The sequence below is a fragment of the Seriola aureovittata genome, chromosome 14, assembly GCF_021018895.1.
Source record: "Seriola aureovittata isolate HTS-2021-v1 ecotype China chromosome 14, ASM2101889v1, whole genome shotgun sequence".
NCBI lineage: Eukaryota > Metazoa > Chordata > Actinopteri > Carangiformes > Carangidae > Seriola > Seriola aureovittata.
Window position 1 is genome coordinate 2,120,205 of NC_079377.1, and position 15,692 is coordinate 2,135,896.

Genomic DNA, 15,692 nt, shown 5'->3' on the forward strand with positions numbered 1-15,692 from the left:
TCTAAACCTAAACCTAAACCTAAACCTTAATCTAAATCTAAACCATAATCTAAATCTAAATCTAAACCATAATCTAAACCTAAACCATAATCTAAACCTAAACCATAACCATAACCTAAACCATAACCATAATCTAAATCTAAAGCTAAAGCTAAAGCTAACCGTAGAGCAGGTCTTCATTAATGACCATAAGGAAGATAAACTCCCACAATCAAAATGTGTAAATCGATTTAGGTCCCCACAACATGAGTAAAACCCAGACACATGCACACACAGAGAGGCCTCGCTCTGACATTTCAAAGCTGCTCCTCTTGTAAATCAAAGGTGTGAAGCTCTCATACTGCATCAGTGACATTATGTAAATGTAAATAATCCGTCTTTACACCTTCTAACAGTCCGTCTTAAGGTGCCAGATAAATAACAGCGTTAGTCTAAACATAATTGAATGCTGCCATGTGGCAGAGTACAGACAAGCCCTGAGGTCCTTGAAGACCACATGAAGAGCAGCAGTAACACACACTGAGCATGTTCCCCCTGCACAACCACAACAACAACTCTCAACTTGACTTTGACTTTATCACCAATGACTCACAACTTCTGAATTGGACAGAAATTAATCCTCCTCAAACTCAACGTTTCAAACACGTAAAAAAGAAAAGCACAGCCAATGAGCTCCTCATCAATCTGACAAGGGATGTACAGTCCAGTTTATTAGGTACTGTTCAGTTACAAGTCTAATACCCTGCCTCACCGTAGCTAATGGGATTCTTCAAATGCATGGCCTCAGAGGGAGAAACATAGCAATATTGCTGCTTGCATCCACATTTGAAAGATCATTGCAGTTATCTGCTGCACTAAAAGAGAACCACTGTTGAAGAAAGGACTTTTCAAGCCTCATGTTATTTTATTTGGCTGATACTATATCAGTTATTTGATTAGCCTTTTGTTGCTGGATGGCTTTTAAATGTGTATATGTATTATGTTCCATTAGATTCCTTTGTTTAACACAAAGAAAGAGATGGTGGATGCATAAATTAGATAAGTGGAAGTAATGTTAGCTAGTTTATTATTACATGACATTTTAAGTTATCCATTAATCATTGACTTAAGCATTTTGAATTGTGACAGATGAAAAATTGTTGATCTGGCTTCTGGATCTTGTGTTTAAATTGTGTTTTTTTCCAACTAATAAATCCTCCTTCAGTGAGGTTATAATGTTCACTTCACTGGGATCATTTTGGAGGATGAGGTCTGTGGTAGGTCTACTGTTTAATTATTAATTCATAAAAATAAAAATAAAGTCCTGTCACTATCACACTGCCCAAAGGCTGAAGGTCAAATGGAGATAAGCAGAGCACGGCCATGATTTCTCTCCAGATAATAACTCCTGATTGGCTGCGCTTCAATGGGTCACTTCTGAGAGACTGATTGTTTTCTCTGGTAATCTCTCAAAAACACAGATGATCATAAAGCTCCATCTCGATTGTATTATCAGAACCTTTCAGCGCCTCTTGGGGCTTAGCCCTCAGATGCTTTCTTGACTCAGGAGATGAACGTCAAAGATAGCAACATTTTCACAGATCCAGCTGAAACAGCTGAGAATTTTCTGTGACTAAATCCCAACAAGGCCTCTACAGGGGCCCAACAAAACACAGAACACCCCCGGGCCCTGAGATGGTTTTCAAAGGCTGCTAGTGATTAGCTTCATGTCTTGTTTACTGAAACGTTTTGGAGGGTAAATCAAATAAACTGCTACTGAACAATACATACAATACTGAGTAGATTTAGATCTGGGTGTAGTATTATTATGTATCAGTGTCTATCTTGTGCAGCTCTGCAGGTCAGTACTTGGAGTGAATGTCTGCAGCCTGACATGTTTACGACAGAACCGACAATAGGCCAGTGGTGTTGTATTCTTAGGGTTCGTATCTGTATTTGTCCTCACCAGTAGTGGGTCACATTACACATGTGCAGCGGCCCAGTTTAGACCTATGTCCTCTCTTATGTAAGGATGGATATAAGAGAGTAATTTGCTGATTTAATATTGTACTAACATAAAGTTGTTCGACTTATGACAGAGTGGTCATATCCTGACTTTTAGTTCCTATGAGTCAAGCTGCAAAACACTAGATCCTACATTCCCCATAATGCAACTCAATAGCATGTCATTAGACCTTCCCTGCCTCCTAAATACCAACACCTCCAGTTTGTAATGCAGACATTTATAAACCTGTAGCCTTCAAACCCAAGAGGAGATTACAGAAGTGGAAGTTAAGAGTTGATGGTTCTCCTCTAAGGCCTCATAAGACTGTTTTTATTGGCTGAATCATTCTCCACATGACTGATGAATCCACTTTTGAAATTGATGCAGTGGCGGAAATGGACACAGAATCAACAGATAGTGTCTGTTTGATAAATCAGTACAGTTCTGTTAAACACAGTCTGTAACTTCTGCCTCTAGCGCTCTCTCAATCAAATCAATAACCAAAGACGTTGTTGGGTGACGTCATGAAATAGCGTGGGATCATGGGAGTGGTTGTCCTCACTGCTATTTCAGTAAGCACCTCCCGGTTTGGATTCCTTCAGTGTCAGTGTTCAGGAAATCAAACAGACCTGCTGATTCTGACCGTCAAAAACACTGAATGAAGCAGTTTGACATTTACAGTCAGAGTTTGAGCGACGCTGTACGGAGGAGAGAGACTCAGGGAAGAGTTGGAGCTGAGATTGATGCTAACCTTTGTTCTGATTGTTTCTCTGATAACTTATGAAGCAGACGTTCAGCAGGTTTTTAGCAGCAGCTGAATTCTGCACAGAGGTGTCCTCCTCTCCATAACAAACACACCAGGGGATTCAAACCAGTAGAAACACCTATAAAGCAGTTTCCCTTTAAAACTCAGAGATTCATCGACGCTCTTCAGTGACACAGGACAGGACGTCTCCAGCAGCTGGGAGCTGAGCTGTCTAACATTTCCTCAGCTTGTTTCTCTGATAACTTCAGATCCAGACGTCCGACGACTAAAATCCTTCATCTGGTTCAAATATAGAGCTGAAAACCACCAAGGTGGAAAAAGTCATTCATTCATTTATTCAATATCAATAATTCTAGAGCGACCCATTCCCTTCATTTTTTCCACGGTGTGTGAGATTTAAACTGTAAACTGCTCTTGTGGTGTGGTGTGTGTATGTTCGGGGGCACCAGTCGTAAGTATCTGAAAATAAAAATTCTATCCTGATATTTTGTTGTCAGTGGTGCTAGAGTGAACATGAACTTACAGTTTTGTGAGATGAACATCAGTCTAATCATCTTCTTTTAGCAACTCAGCTTTACATAGACAACAAGGAGAAATGAAAACCTGTTCAATGTGGTACGAAGGAGTGAATAAACTGAAGACATAAGCGTGAGTGAGTGATGTGCTGCGGGCTGTGATGGAGTTTCCTCTGCGGTCTAGACATTTGGGAGGAAGTGATAAGCAGGGCGGGGAAATGGTTCGCTGTAATGACGGGCAGATAAACGGGGACACAGCAAAAGCTTCACATTCTGACAATGGTGGGTGCAAACATAGCACAAAATCCTTCCTGCGCTTCAGACAAAACATGAAGCCAAATCCACACTTACATCATTAGCACAACGTCAATATTTCTGCCAGAAACAAACTGAGTGCAAGAAAACACAGTGTGGAACCAAGAACCGTGGGAAAGAATTAAAATGGGAGGTAGGTCAATAAAAAAGCATGAAACATCAAAAGAACAGTCCAACTTTAAACAGGCTTCTTGTCTTCTCCAGTAAGCTGATGGCAGTGATATGAATTTTATGTTTGCTATCTGTATCCACTAAATCTAGTTAAGCCTGTTTAGCACAAAGACTGGAAGCAGGGGGGATGATAGCCAAGCTCTTATAAAAAGTACAAAAAAAAATCCACATGAGTCAGTGTTTGTGTTACTTTAGTGTTGAAATATATTTTTTTGTGAATGAAAAGACCCCTGATCATATATGGGCATGTGACCAAAAGATTTCAGGTCATTTCAACAGGGAAGTAGCTTTACTTTCCTCATGCCAGTGTAGGTCTGTTACTTCTGACTTCTAAGTAAATGTCCTGTATTCAAAATCATATTTGAGTCAAAGTGTAAGGGTAGCAGGTGAATGTACTTCAACTAGGAATTCAGGATAGTCCACTTTCTAGTGTGATATGATATAATATGATATGATATGTTATGACATGACATGACATGATATAACAAGATATGACAGGATCCATGAGGCATGACCACAGTCTAAGCTAACTGGATAATTGTCCTTATACTTCCATTTAGTTAATGAAAATAAAGCATAAAAAAAAAGAATATCCCAAGCATCTCCTCTTCAGGTGAGCAGCGCACACGCACCCGGCTGTCCACATGATGTAAAAGAGAATGTGATTCATCAGACCGGGCCACCTTCTTCCATTTGTCCATGGTCCAGTTCTGATGTCGGCGGTGGATGGGGGTCAGCATGGGCACTGTGACTGGTCTGTGGCCATGCAGCCCCATACACAGCAAGCTGCCATGCACTGTGTGTTTTAACACCTTTCTATCAGAACCAGCATGAGCTTTTTCAGCAGTGTGTGCTACAGTAGCTCTTCTGTGGGATCGGACAACACGGGCTATCCTTCTCTCCTCGTGCACTTCAATGAGCCTTGGGCGCCCATGACCCTGTCGCCGGTTCACCAGTTGTCCTTCCTTAGACTACTTTTGGTTGGTACTAACCACCGGCAGTTTTGGAGGCGCCCTGTCAAAGTCGCTCAGATCCATATGCCGCCCATTTTGCTGCGTCCAATACATCGACTTCCAGGACTAAATGTTCACTTGCTGCCTAATACCTCCCACCCACTGTGCCATTGTAAAGAGACAATCATTGTCACTCACTTCACCTGCAGTGGTCATAATGTTATGGTTGATCGGTATATGTGTGACAGGATTTAAACCAGTTTCGTGCTGTAACCTTAAAACCAACCCACCATTTGAGATGAATCAAAAGGACGCCATGATCCACAGTGTTGAAGGCAGCACAACGATCTAATAAAACCAAGATGACATTTCCCCAGAGTCAAGAGAGAGTCATTTATCACCATGTCATGTGCTGTGAACCCAGGTTGAAATGGATCAAGAATCTCATTGGTATTCAGGATACCATTGGCTGATACTAATTAAAACATTTAGCATGGAGGTTATTGTTTTTGAGCAAAGGCTTAATTGTTAAAAACGTGGGGTCAGTGCCAGAGGCTAAGCAACAGTTAATAACTACACCTGTTATACTGCTATGCCTAATTATATCAGCAGTATCCTTTATCATAAGGGAGTGAACTACATCATGGGAGAGAGTGTGCATGTGCTTCAAAAGAACAACAAAAGCAACTGCACTGGCTTCCTGTTAAACACTGTATTGATTTCAAGATTCTCGTTTTCAAGTCACTTCACAACCTGCATCTCTGTATCTCTCTGATCTACTTCACACCTGCCTGTACTTTTAGATCTTCCTCTTCCATTAATCTCACTGTTCCTCCTGCCTGTCTGACCACCATGGGCTTTAGAGCCTTCAGCCATGTTGCCCCTCACCTCTGGAACTCACTTCCACAAGACACCTGTAATATAATCCCACCTTACACACCCCTTCAAACTTCCCTATTTTGTTTGACTCCAGGCTTCCATTCCATGCAATCACATTAATTTTAGACAATATTAATATTGTTGGATTAGTCTGTCGCTGTATATTTCTCTTACTGTGTTGTAAGGTGTGCTTGAGTGCCATGAAAGGTGCCTATAAATTATATGTATTATATTATATTCATTATATTATATTGGGATATTTATATATCCTACTTTCCTGTAATTATAAAAATTAAATATATTTCTCATATTCATGCCTGGAAGAATCTTGATACGATTTTAGACACCCCTAAATTGGACTGTAACGTCTGTCTGCTTCATGACATCAGTGGCTTCCTCCTCAAGTCTCTGGTAGATGTCAGTAGCAGTAGCTAACTATCTGGCTTGTTTAATACACTTTACTTTCTTACCATCAAAGTTTCTGAATTAGAGTGTGTTAAGTGTCTACAGATGGATGTTAATGTTAGTTACAGTTTAGCTACCTAATGTTAGCTAGCTGATAGCGCCCTTCTGTTTCCAATGTTGGCTTGTCATTTCATTACCAATATAAAATCTCGTATATTATCTAACTTCAGTAAACACTGTTGTGTAATTGAACAATATTAAAGTACATGTGCCTGCACTGGACTGGGTTCCCTTAAACCCTGGGGAAGTAGTTAAACCCCCCCCCCCCCCCCCCCCCCGACTGTCACTGTATAATTCACACTCTGCCTAACAAGATATTTATCGAACCATATATTCAAACACAACTGTCCAATTTTATTTCAAAATGGTCACAGTACATGCAGAGACATACTGTTCAACAGTCAGACTTTGGAATAACGTTGAACTTCAGTTAAACTTCAAAAAGAAAAAAAATATTTTCCATGAACTTAATGAAGCTGTCAGTTGCTCTTATCTTGTACATCAATGGCACACTCCAAAATCTGCATTTTCTTAAAAGTCATACAAATTTTTATTTTTAGTTTATTGAATTTTGTAACTTCAGAGTGTGAACACACCACAGACTCTGTAAAGTCTGGAACTGGGACACAATCAGAGGAAGAAAGAAAATGAAAAAAACTGATGAATGATTTGATCAAAAACTGTTTAAATCCATTCCAACCACAACGAGCTTCGCTTATTGGTGATCCATGTGACCCTGTCTGTCTGATAGGCTGATGTTAACCACCATCTCAGCTTCCACAGGAGTGATGAGTCATTTCGGCGTTCAGTGATAATGGTAAGTTCCCGGCCAGGAGCCATGAAACCCAAGACGAATAATTCCATCACATCCACTAATAACATCTCTGCTCTGAATGAGACCACTCTGCTAAATTGGGTTGAGACAAGATGGCGTCATTTTCATCAGAGTCAATTCAGGACACGAGGAGAAAGTCACATTATGTTTCAAACCATAAAACACAATGTGTTGTGAAAACAAAGGCTGTAACAGAAAACTGGTCTGCGTGTGTGTGTGTTGAAATCTGCCTTCTCAGTGTTCTGCTCCTTGCTTAATTTATTTAATAAATGTATATGGTACCGCGTTGTTCATTCATACAGTAGCTGACAACACCTTAAAGTGAGGAAACCCAGTTCCATGACTCAGTCCAGCAGCCACATTGAGTCCATACAACACGTGCATTCGAACAGCTGGCTTCCTAGACCTCGGTGCGTATGTTGGGGTATCTCTTCAGCAGGGTTGTGGCTTGTTTTGGGTGCAGACGTCCTCCCTGCATGCTGGTCAGATTAGATTTATTCTTCATCGCAGCCTGTTGAAGAAGAAGAGGAGTGGTTACCAGAGCTTTTCAATGAGTGCATGTGTTTATTAAAGTACAAGCAGCAAACTGTTGCACATCTGAAGCACAGAGTAGCAGCGAGCTTCACCACTCAGACACTCAAACATGACTGATGAGGGGAGAGGCAGACATTCTCCATGTGTCCAGCCTTGTCGGTGTTGAGGATATACTAACTCACAAATAGTTTCACAGCTGTTTCCATGGTAACAATCAGTGATACCTGCTGACCAGTTGGACGAAATGACAAAAAACATGTGTAATGAGAAGGTAAAAGAGCTCAGGAACCTGTAGGAAACCTGCAGTGGTGACGACAAGGTCATTTGTTTTGATTTGACCAAGGAAACGATCCTGAGTGTGATGAGTCAGCACAGGTACTGAGACCTGACACATTAAGAATCCACAGCAGCTCTGCTCTGCTGCACTGTGCTGAAGACTGCAAGGTTTTTTGTATTGTTCCTCTCCACTGATACTGAACAGTAAAATGGGATTTATTGTGGGGGTGTTGTACAAGGTTCTTCTTGATTTTGAAGGGTTTTCTTACTTCTGGTTACTTTCTGATTGACTCGTATTGAAGAATTAGATTGGATTGGATTTGCTAATGTTGTAGCATCTTTCAAGACTTAACAGTTCTTGATTAATTGGTCTTGACTAAAACTAGACTAAAGGTTTTAGTCGCTTAAACACTGACTAAAAATGAAATAAGGGTGAAGTTGACTGAATATGATTTAAACTAACATGGACTTGTTATCTCAGAATTAAGACTAAATCTAACAATAGAGGACAAATAACACTAGACACCACTTAATTAATCTTAATTTAAATGAACACTATTTAAATCCTGGATCCATATCATGCCACAGCAGCATTTGACAATACAACAATCTACAGTATGTACTTCTGTTAAAAGCTTCTTTTCTAATCTTAAAATCATTAATCATTATGTGCAATCAAATAAAAACATACTGATCACATAAAATAAAACATCAAATCAATACAATAATATTTAAAGGTGTGGAGGTTATCAGCGAAATGCCTTTTTCCAGTCTGTGAGCTGAAACTGTTTTAGGGCCCAGTTTCTCCTGCAGCTTTATTAACGTAGAACATGAAATGATGGAATGAATTTCAGTATAAAAAAGTTAACTTCAGTAGGTTCTTCATGTTTACAGTCTCTTATGATCTATTTAATTGCATTATTTTCAATGACTGGTTTTTCAATACAGCGATCCTCTGGTTCTGGATTATCAACACTGACTGTCGTGCAGATAAAAACACCCACACATTGATTAATAACTGATTAATCATTAATAACTCAAAGCGTTTTTCACCTTCATTTTTTCTCGGAGGTTGTGTTTTTTGTTTTCCTGGTTGGTCATTAATGGTGCTAACTTTCTAAAGCTGAGATAAACTGAGATAGACTCAACAAGAGGTCTGAAAGGATTCTGATTAATAAGCAGATCTGACAATGGAGTCAGATTGGATCATTTCAAAAGCTTGAAAGGAATGAACAGATTCTGTGCTGTGCAGAAATAACTGTGCTCCTTTGAGATTTGTCTTTGCTCCAGTTTGTTTTCATTTAGAGGCGCTGGTGCCTCTAACAATAAATAAATAAATAAATAAATAAGTCCTGAAATATGAAAATTAGCTGCTTTTCCTGCTTGAGGAAAGGCAGTGGATTGTTGGTGGGACAAAACGAGCAATTTAACGACGTCACCTTGGGCTTGAGGAGATTATGATGAGCATTATCAACCATTTTCTGATGTTACAGACAATTAACAATTAACTGAAAAAATAATGGACAGATTAATCAATTATAAAATAGTAGGTTTCAGCCCTCGATATGTTACTTTATGTGGAGATGGAAACGCAGAGGAGGGAAGATTGTGCAGCACACAGTTATGAGTGAGAGAGGAAGAGGAGATTTTGTTGTGCCTCCTCCCAGGAAACAGCTGGACCCTGTTGTATGTTAACTGGCCTAATGACATTCTATACAGTCTGCTGCACAGTCAGCTCCACTCCAACAGTGTACACAGAGTCAACAGCAGAGATCTGATCTGATTATTTCAATTTGCAAATGATTGCCATTTTCCCATATACTGTGTGCAGATGTAAGAAAAAATTGTGATACAAAAATGATTTAATGTACTAATAACCTTTTACTTCCTGTGAACATGTTATTTCCCAGTATGCATTAGAAAAGGTTTTTACAGGTCATCTCAGGGCTGATGTGAACGCACCTGAGCCGCCTCCACACAGCTGTAGAAGGCCTTCGTCTCCGTAGAGCACACACCGTCCACAAAGTTGTTCTGCTTCCAGCAGGCCATCAGGACGGACATCTCTGTGACACAGGTGGCCTCTGCGGAGAGAAAAGCTTCAGTTTAATCTTTAATCCACTTTGAGAACTTCCATAATTAACGGTGTGTTAACGAGCTGCAGGAGGTGAACGATTTAAACAGACGACTGCTGGTTTGAGACTGCAGGTGTGATACAACAGATTTATAGGTAATAAACTAGAAGTCCACAAAGCAGCCCTTTCTAAGCCATGTATTTAATTAAGTGTTACTAATTACTCATGTGTAGTTAATTAATCTGCTGTTATTTGGCCAAAGATGGGTTTGTCAAGGAGACATACCACTCTCAGTAGGTTAATACACCACAAACACAGACCTGCAGTTTCATTTATAGAACATAATCAATGTTTAAATGACAATAAGGGTCAGACAAGTTCATCTTCTGTTCAGCTTTACATGTTATTAAAAGAAAATTAAGTCCATGAGATGCTGACTCACATCTAGCCCAAATAAAACTCCAGCCACTGTCTGCCCCCCTCCTGTTGGAGGACCACTGGCTCTAGACAGCTCCAGTCAGAGGAAATGAAAAGTTGCTGTAGTGCAGGGCAGTTGAACCCAGGAAATGGGCAAATCCTGTTTATAACTGCCCAGCTCAAACAAGCTCTCTATTGGCTGTGTACATGAAACCCAAACCAGCTCATTCCTTTGTCAGGGAGATTGTATGGCGACATTTAAAGCTGTATTCTGATGGACATCTTTTTTTAGTTCACCCAAATCACTACTGGGCCTGATCCTGTGTACCTAATATACCACTGTAGTATGGCTGTTAGGAGATTATACTGTATCATGGGTCTCAAATTTGGAGGGGATCAGTGTGGTTGGGTCTTAAGCTGATTCAGTCAGAATCTGGAAGAATTCAACCTAAAAACTCCACCTGAACCAGACAGTTACGAAAACACTTGTGGCTGAGCTGTGCTCAGAAGAACACAAGAGGAACCGTCATGTGCACGTCTCCTGACTGCACGAGGAGCCGAAGGACTACACAACTCACTGATGCATTCAGGCCCAAACTGACACCACACACTTCAGGTGGGTAGGAAAAGAGGGGCGTTTGTTTTCAACTGTTGCAGCCCGTACAGGAGCTCCACACTCTCTTCAGTTAAACGCATGTTGCCTTCCATATGCTGTTCCCTGTGTATCTCACATTCACAGTGTATGTGATCTCCATAATGTGTGTCCTATGATGCTGACACGAGTGAACTCTGAAAAAAAGAGGTAGTGATGTTGGGGTGATGGTGGGGATAGTCGAATAGGTGGGACACATACCACATGGGCTCAAATGCCCTGAGCAGCGAGCAGCAAGCAGCGAATCCCCCGGTTTGACTCCAGGCCAGCCGAACCATTTGCTGCATGCCATTCCCCTTTTCCCTCTCCCCCTTTCCTGTCTATCTCAACTGTTACCATCTAATAAAAGGCAAAAAAGGGCCAAATAACTTGCTTTGAGCTTTTCCTGTTTCCCTGTCTGTCTTCATGTACTATTTCCTATTACCTAATGTGTTCATTCAGATCCAGGGCACCATGCACTGCACCTCTTACCTTCTTTAAAATTTGTTTGTAGGGACGTCCCAGGATCTGATATCAGAGCCAATCACTGTACTCTAATCAACTTAACAACCCTTACTTCCTGTTCCTCTGTCCACACCAGAGGGAATACACTAGCCGTAAAGTGATATTTCATATTTGCTATCTATCACAATGTCACAAATGTATGGGAAGATGTAATGTAAGATGAACAAACTGATGATCAATGCAATGAGCTGTGTTAGGGTTTCACCAAGTTACATTTTAATTTTTAATACCAAAGTATGAAGGATATCAATAAACCAGTCAGGATGATCATCAAGTATTATTTACCCAGTGTGAAACAAGTGTAAATTCATTGACATTTATTTAGATGGGTGAACCAATTAAAAATATAAGTAATTAATTTAAGGTCAAATGTCTGGAAAAACAGGACAGGTTTTACAACAATCACTCATTGTGTAACTAAAGTTATAAAGTTATAATATCGAGGAAATATTCAAGTCTAAAATGGTAAATTAAATATAACACTTGTACTGAGGAAATGAGAGCTCTTTAACTTCCTGCAGACCCCCACTGTTAATCACATCAAGAAGGTAAACATGTTGGACCAGCATGGCTTCAGGGAAATACTGGACTCACAGGACCTTTGAGTCGACAGGTGTTCATTCACTATAACAGAAACATTCTTATGGGAGCCAGTTTCACAAAGACAGACTGTGGCTTAGATAGAACAAACAGTCAGACTTCAGATAAACTGAATCTCAATTCCTCTGTCGCACAACGCACAAAGCAGTTTAGTTCTTGACTATCTTAAACTGGTCTGTGGTACAATGAATTCTGGGTAAATTAAGACTTTTTTTTTTTTTACAATAAAATAATGGCCGACCGAGAAACCACATCCAACCACTGAGCTCTATTTACCCCGGCAGGAAATGTTGTTTTTAAAGGAATCAACAGTTACAAGAACGTTTTATTTTGGAAATTCAGTACTGAGTGAAACACTAACACTATTTCCCTTCGCACTGTTCTTCCCATAACAATGTTATCAAACCACTAATTATGAGACATTGTTTCCTGTTTTTTGTTGCTGTTGTGGTGCTAGTGGTCAGCGCCTGTGTCAGTGATTGTTACCACGGTAACATTGGTCTTAGGTTTAAGTTAGTCTGGGGGTACGGAGTCTCTTTTTGGCCTTTATTTTTGTTAAACAGTCATACTTGCAGTCTTACTTACTTGATTACTTACTTAGACTAATGTATGAGCAGAATGAAGACTGGACCAACACTACAGACCAGTCAAAAACATCTTTGTGAAACAGGCCCCTGTTAATCTATGATAAACTGATAAACCACATCTATCTGTGCATCGTGATACAACTGTATCTCACACAGTGTGTTTGTCTGACCGACTTATATTAACATAGTCGTTCGTGGTGCATCTTTGTCTCTCTGCGGTCAACAATATGAATGAGAACAACCACAGGCTCTGAGGACACTGGCCTCTCCTTCGCTGTATTCCTACCTCCTTTCTTGAGTTTGCGGTTGGCAACTGCATCTCTCAGAGCCAGCGTCCTGTTGGGTTTCAGCACAGGTCTACCGTCCTGTCTACTGAGAAGCCTGCTGACCTTCTCCTGGAACAAGATGCCTCCCTGCGCCGCCATGTTGCCTCCTGAACTGTCACCTGCTCCTCACGACCTGTGGCTGAGCGTGGCGGGAAGCTGAAGGAGGGAACAGCTGAGACTGTGAGCGAATAGAAAAGATGAAGAAGAAACCGACAGTCTTCACCTCAATGCCGCACTCCTTCACCGAGTTCTTCTGGGCAGCGCCATGTTTCACCGTAAAAGGCAAGTCACTGTCGTAAAACCAACGTGCAGCCTGCTTCCTCCAGCCACTGCCGCATTCAGGTGCTGTCGTAATTCTCAAATCTAGTTATGAGCAGCACCTGTAAAAGGAGAGCAAAAAGATGGAAATCATTTAATATTGGAACATGCAACATCAAGACATCTTACCTGAGATTCCAAATTTCAATGCAGAACTTCATATGGAAAGGCATTATTTTAATCTGATTTAAACTTGTTTTATCCTAGTTTCAGTTTGGTAAAGCACAGATATGTCCCAGCTTTACTTTCACAGTGCTTATTATCATCAACTGTAAATTCAACCCAAGACAAAATTCTTGTTTTCCCTAATCCATAATTCCTCCTCTTGAATGAATTTAAATAATAAATAAATCACCACAGGTAATGGATTTGAAATGGATGAAAGAAAAAAAAAATAATGGAGGTTTTTTGATCTATGATTTTTTGATAATCTCTATTTGTGTTAATGTGAAGAAAAAGATATATATAATATCTGCAATATACAATATAGAATGATGTCTTTTAATTCAGGTATTGATGCAGAGTGTTGTCCTACAAAATCCCATTTTGTCATAATGAAATATTAACTTTGATCATTACAGTGCACAGCCCCATACAGAAATGTAATATATAACATATACGTCCCTATATCAAGAGTTATGTTGCCATATATGTAATTTATTAGGTGATATATTGTTATCACATATATACATTCTCTGGATATAAGTTTATAACATATATGATTGTTTGTAATTTGTATGTTGTACATGTTATATGGTTCATTTTTATATGGTACAACATCTTGTTAATGATATATAGCCTATGTCATTTATATATGCAAGTTTATTATAACAACATACATATAAAAATTCTATATGGTTATATATACTGTTGTTCATAAAGTTGGAATAAAATATTTTTTACCTCTTTCCATGAAATGATTGTGACAATGTGATTTATTTAATTTCACCCGGGTAATTTGGACACATAATGTAAAAATTGTACCTGGTCAGAAGTGATTACTGATGCATTTGAACAGGAATAAACAGAGGATTGTGTCTGAAAACAAAATTATTCCAACTTTATGGGCAACAGTGTATGTTTTTCTTTTTAATTTCTCATCATTTTAAACATGGCTATCTTCCCTTCCTGGAAAAGTGGTCTCAGACTTTTGGACTCTCCTGTCCATAATATCAACAAATATACTGACTGACAGGCTTTGGGATGAATACATATTTACATAAAATACAGTATGTGTACAATATTAGTATATGTACATAAACATATATACATTTCTTGAACACCATACAACATAAGGACATAAATGCATTTCATCGTCCTTATTTTTTTACACAGGCCGAGATCTCACTGCAACAGACATGACGCACACATCTTCATTTTCATCATTTAAAAAGGAGAGACTACTGTTGTTGCCATAATATATCAAAAACAATTAAAAAAGCAGAAGGTAATAGGATAGGATAAGAAAAATCTGCCCAAAAGGGAAGCAGTGTCTTAGCAATATATTTCATATCACTCCATGGTGTTAGAGGTGTTAGAGTGCTTTATCGGTGACAGCGATTGTGAAAAGACTGTGCACAGTTTCCTGTGGAAAGAGTCCTCTGCTCTATGTTCTTCTGGCACTTGGCCTATGGCTACATGACATTCAAGGAGAATGCAGGGCAAGTCATAACATCAGCCTGTGTCTGAGGGCATGTTCAACGTGGCTGCAGCGTCAGCAGGTATTAGAGTTGGTGCCATGTCAAATGAGTTCAGATTCAACTTTATAACATCTGAAGAAACATCACACCCACACTCTGACATCGTGGCGCTCACATTTCTGATGTTTCCAGTTCAGACAGATATGTATAGGCTAAAATAACAAAACTGCTCTGTTACACTATGCACTGTAGATCACTGGCTCACAACTGTGACCCATTCAAACCATTCATAGAGATGAGTTACAATTAAATAATAAATAGACCAACTATCAAATATGGTAATGACACTTACTTTTACCTCTGTAAGAATACAGTGGAAGTCCCCGTTTCACCTGTGTTTTCACACACTGTTATCAAACAGTTTTTCATTTCCACATCCAGCAGTTACAGAGCAACAGGATCATTCATGTGGAGCAGTGTTTGTGTCAACCAGATGAATTTAAGTCTAATATTTCCTCTCTTTTCGCTCTGTGTTTGGTCTCCACCAGCTCCTCTTTAGCTGCTAAATGCTCCACTGTGTTCACCAGCAGCTCTCTGACTGTCTGTCTGCTGTTTGCTGCTAAGCTGGAAGTGGACTGCGGCTTTTTTTACAGCCTGTTCTCTGAAAACAAAACGGATGCTGTGAGAGTGGTGAGAGTGAACCCAAACAGTAAAATTGTGTCCACACAGATAAACTATGAGCTGAAACCCCCCCCCATAAGCTGTGTAAAGCTAAGGTGAGCTGCAGATTCATAATTCTCTTTAAACATTGATTATTGTCACTTTAATTGAATAATCAATAATAATAATAATTCATTGATTTGATTTGCTTTAGATGTCCTCT

At 39.6% G+C, this 15,692-nt stretch overlaps 1 protein-coding gene across 1 annotated transcript; it reads right to left on the bottom strand.

Annotated features, from left to right (window-relative positions):
* Window positions 1-6,381: 6,381 nt before the first annotated feature.
* On the bottom strand, window positions 6,382-13,139 carry chchd1 (coiled-coil-helix-coiled-coil-helix domain containing 1). Its single transcript, XM_056395548.1, has 3 exons — window positions 12,812-13,139; window positions 9,656-9,774; window positions 6,382-7,394 (listed from the first exon to the last, which is right to left on the bottom strand). Exons 1-3 carry the CDS (start codon window positions 12,948-12,950, stop codon window positions 7,284-7,286), a joined length of 369 nt encoding a protein of 122 aa, XP_056251523.1. The 5' UTR covers window positions 12,951-13,139; the 3' UTR covers window positions 6,382-7,283.
* Window positions 13,140-15,692: the final 2,553 nt, after the last annotated feature.

Excerpts from the sequence above, each read along its gene's own strand:
- chchd1 (XM_056395548.1), bottom strand. The coding sequence starts at position 12,950 with ATGGCGGCGCAGGGAGGCATCTTGTTCCAGGAGAAGGTCAGCAGGCTT. Across the intron at positions 9,775-12,811 it reads CCGCAAACTCAAGAAAGGAG|AGGCCACCTGTGTCACAGAG; the intron begins GTAGGAATACAG and ends TTCTCTCCGCAG. Across the intron at positions 7,395-9,655 it reads GCTGTGTGGAGGCGGCTCAG|GCTGCGATGAAGAATAAATC; the intron begins GTGCGTTCACAT and ends CTTCTTCAACAG.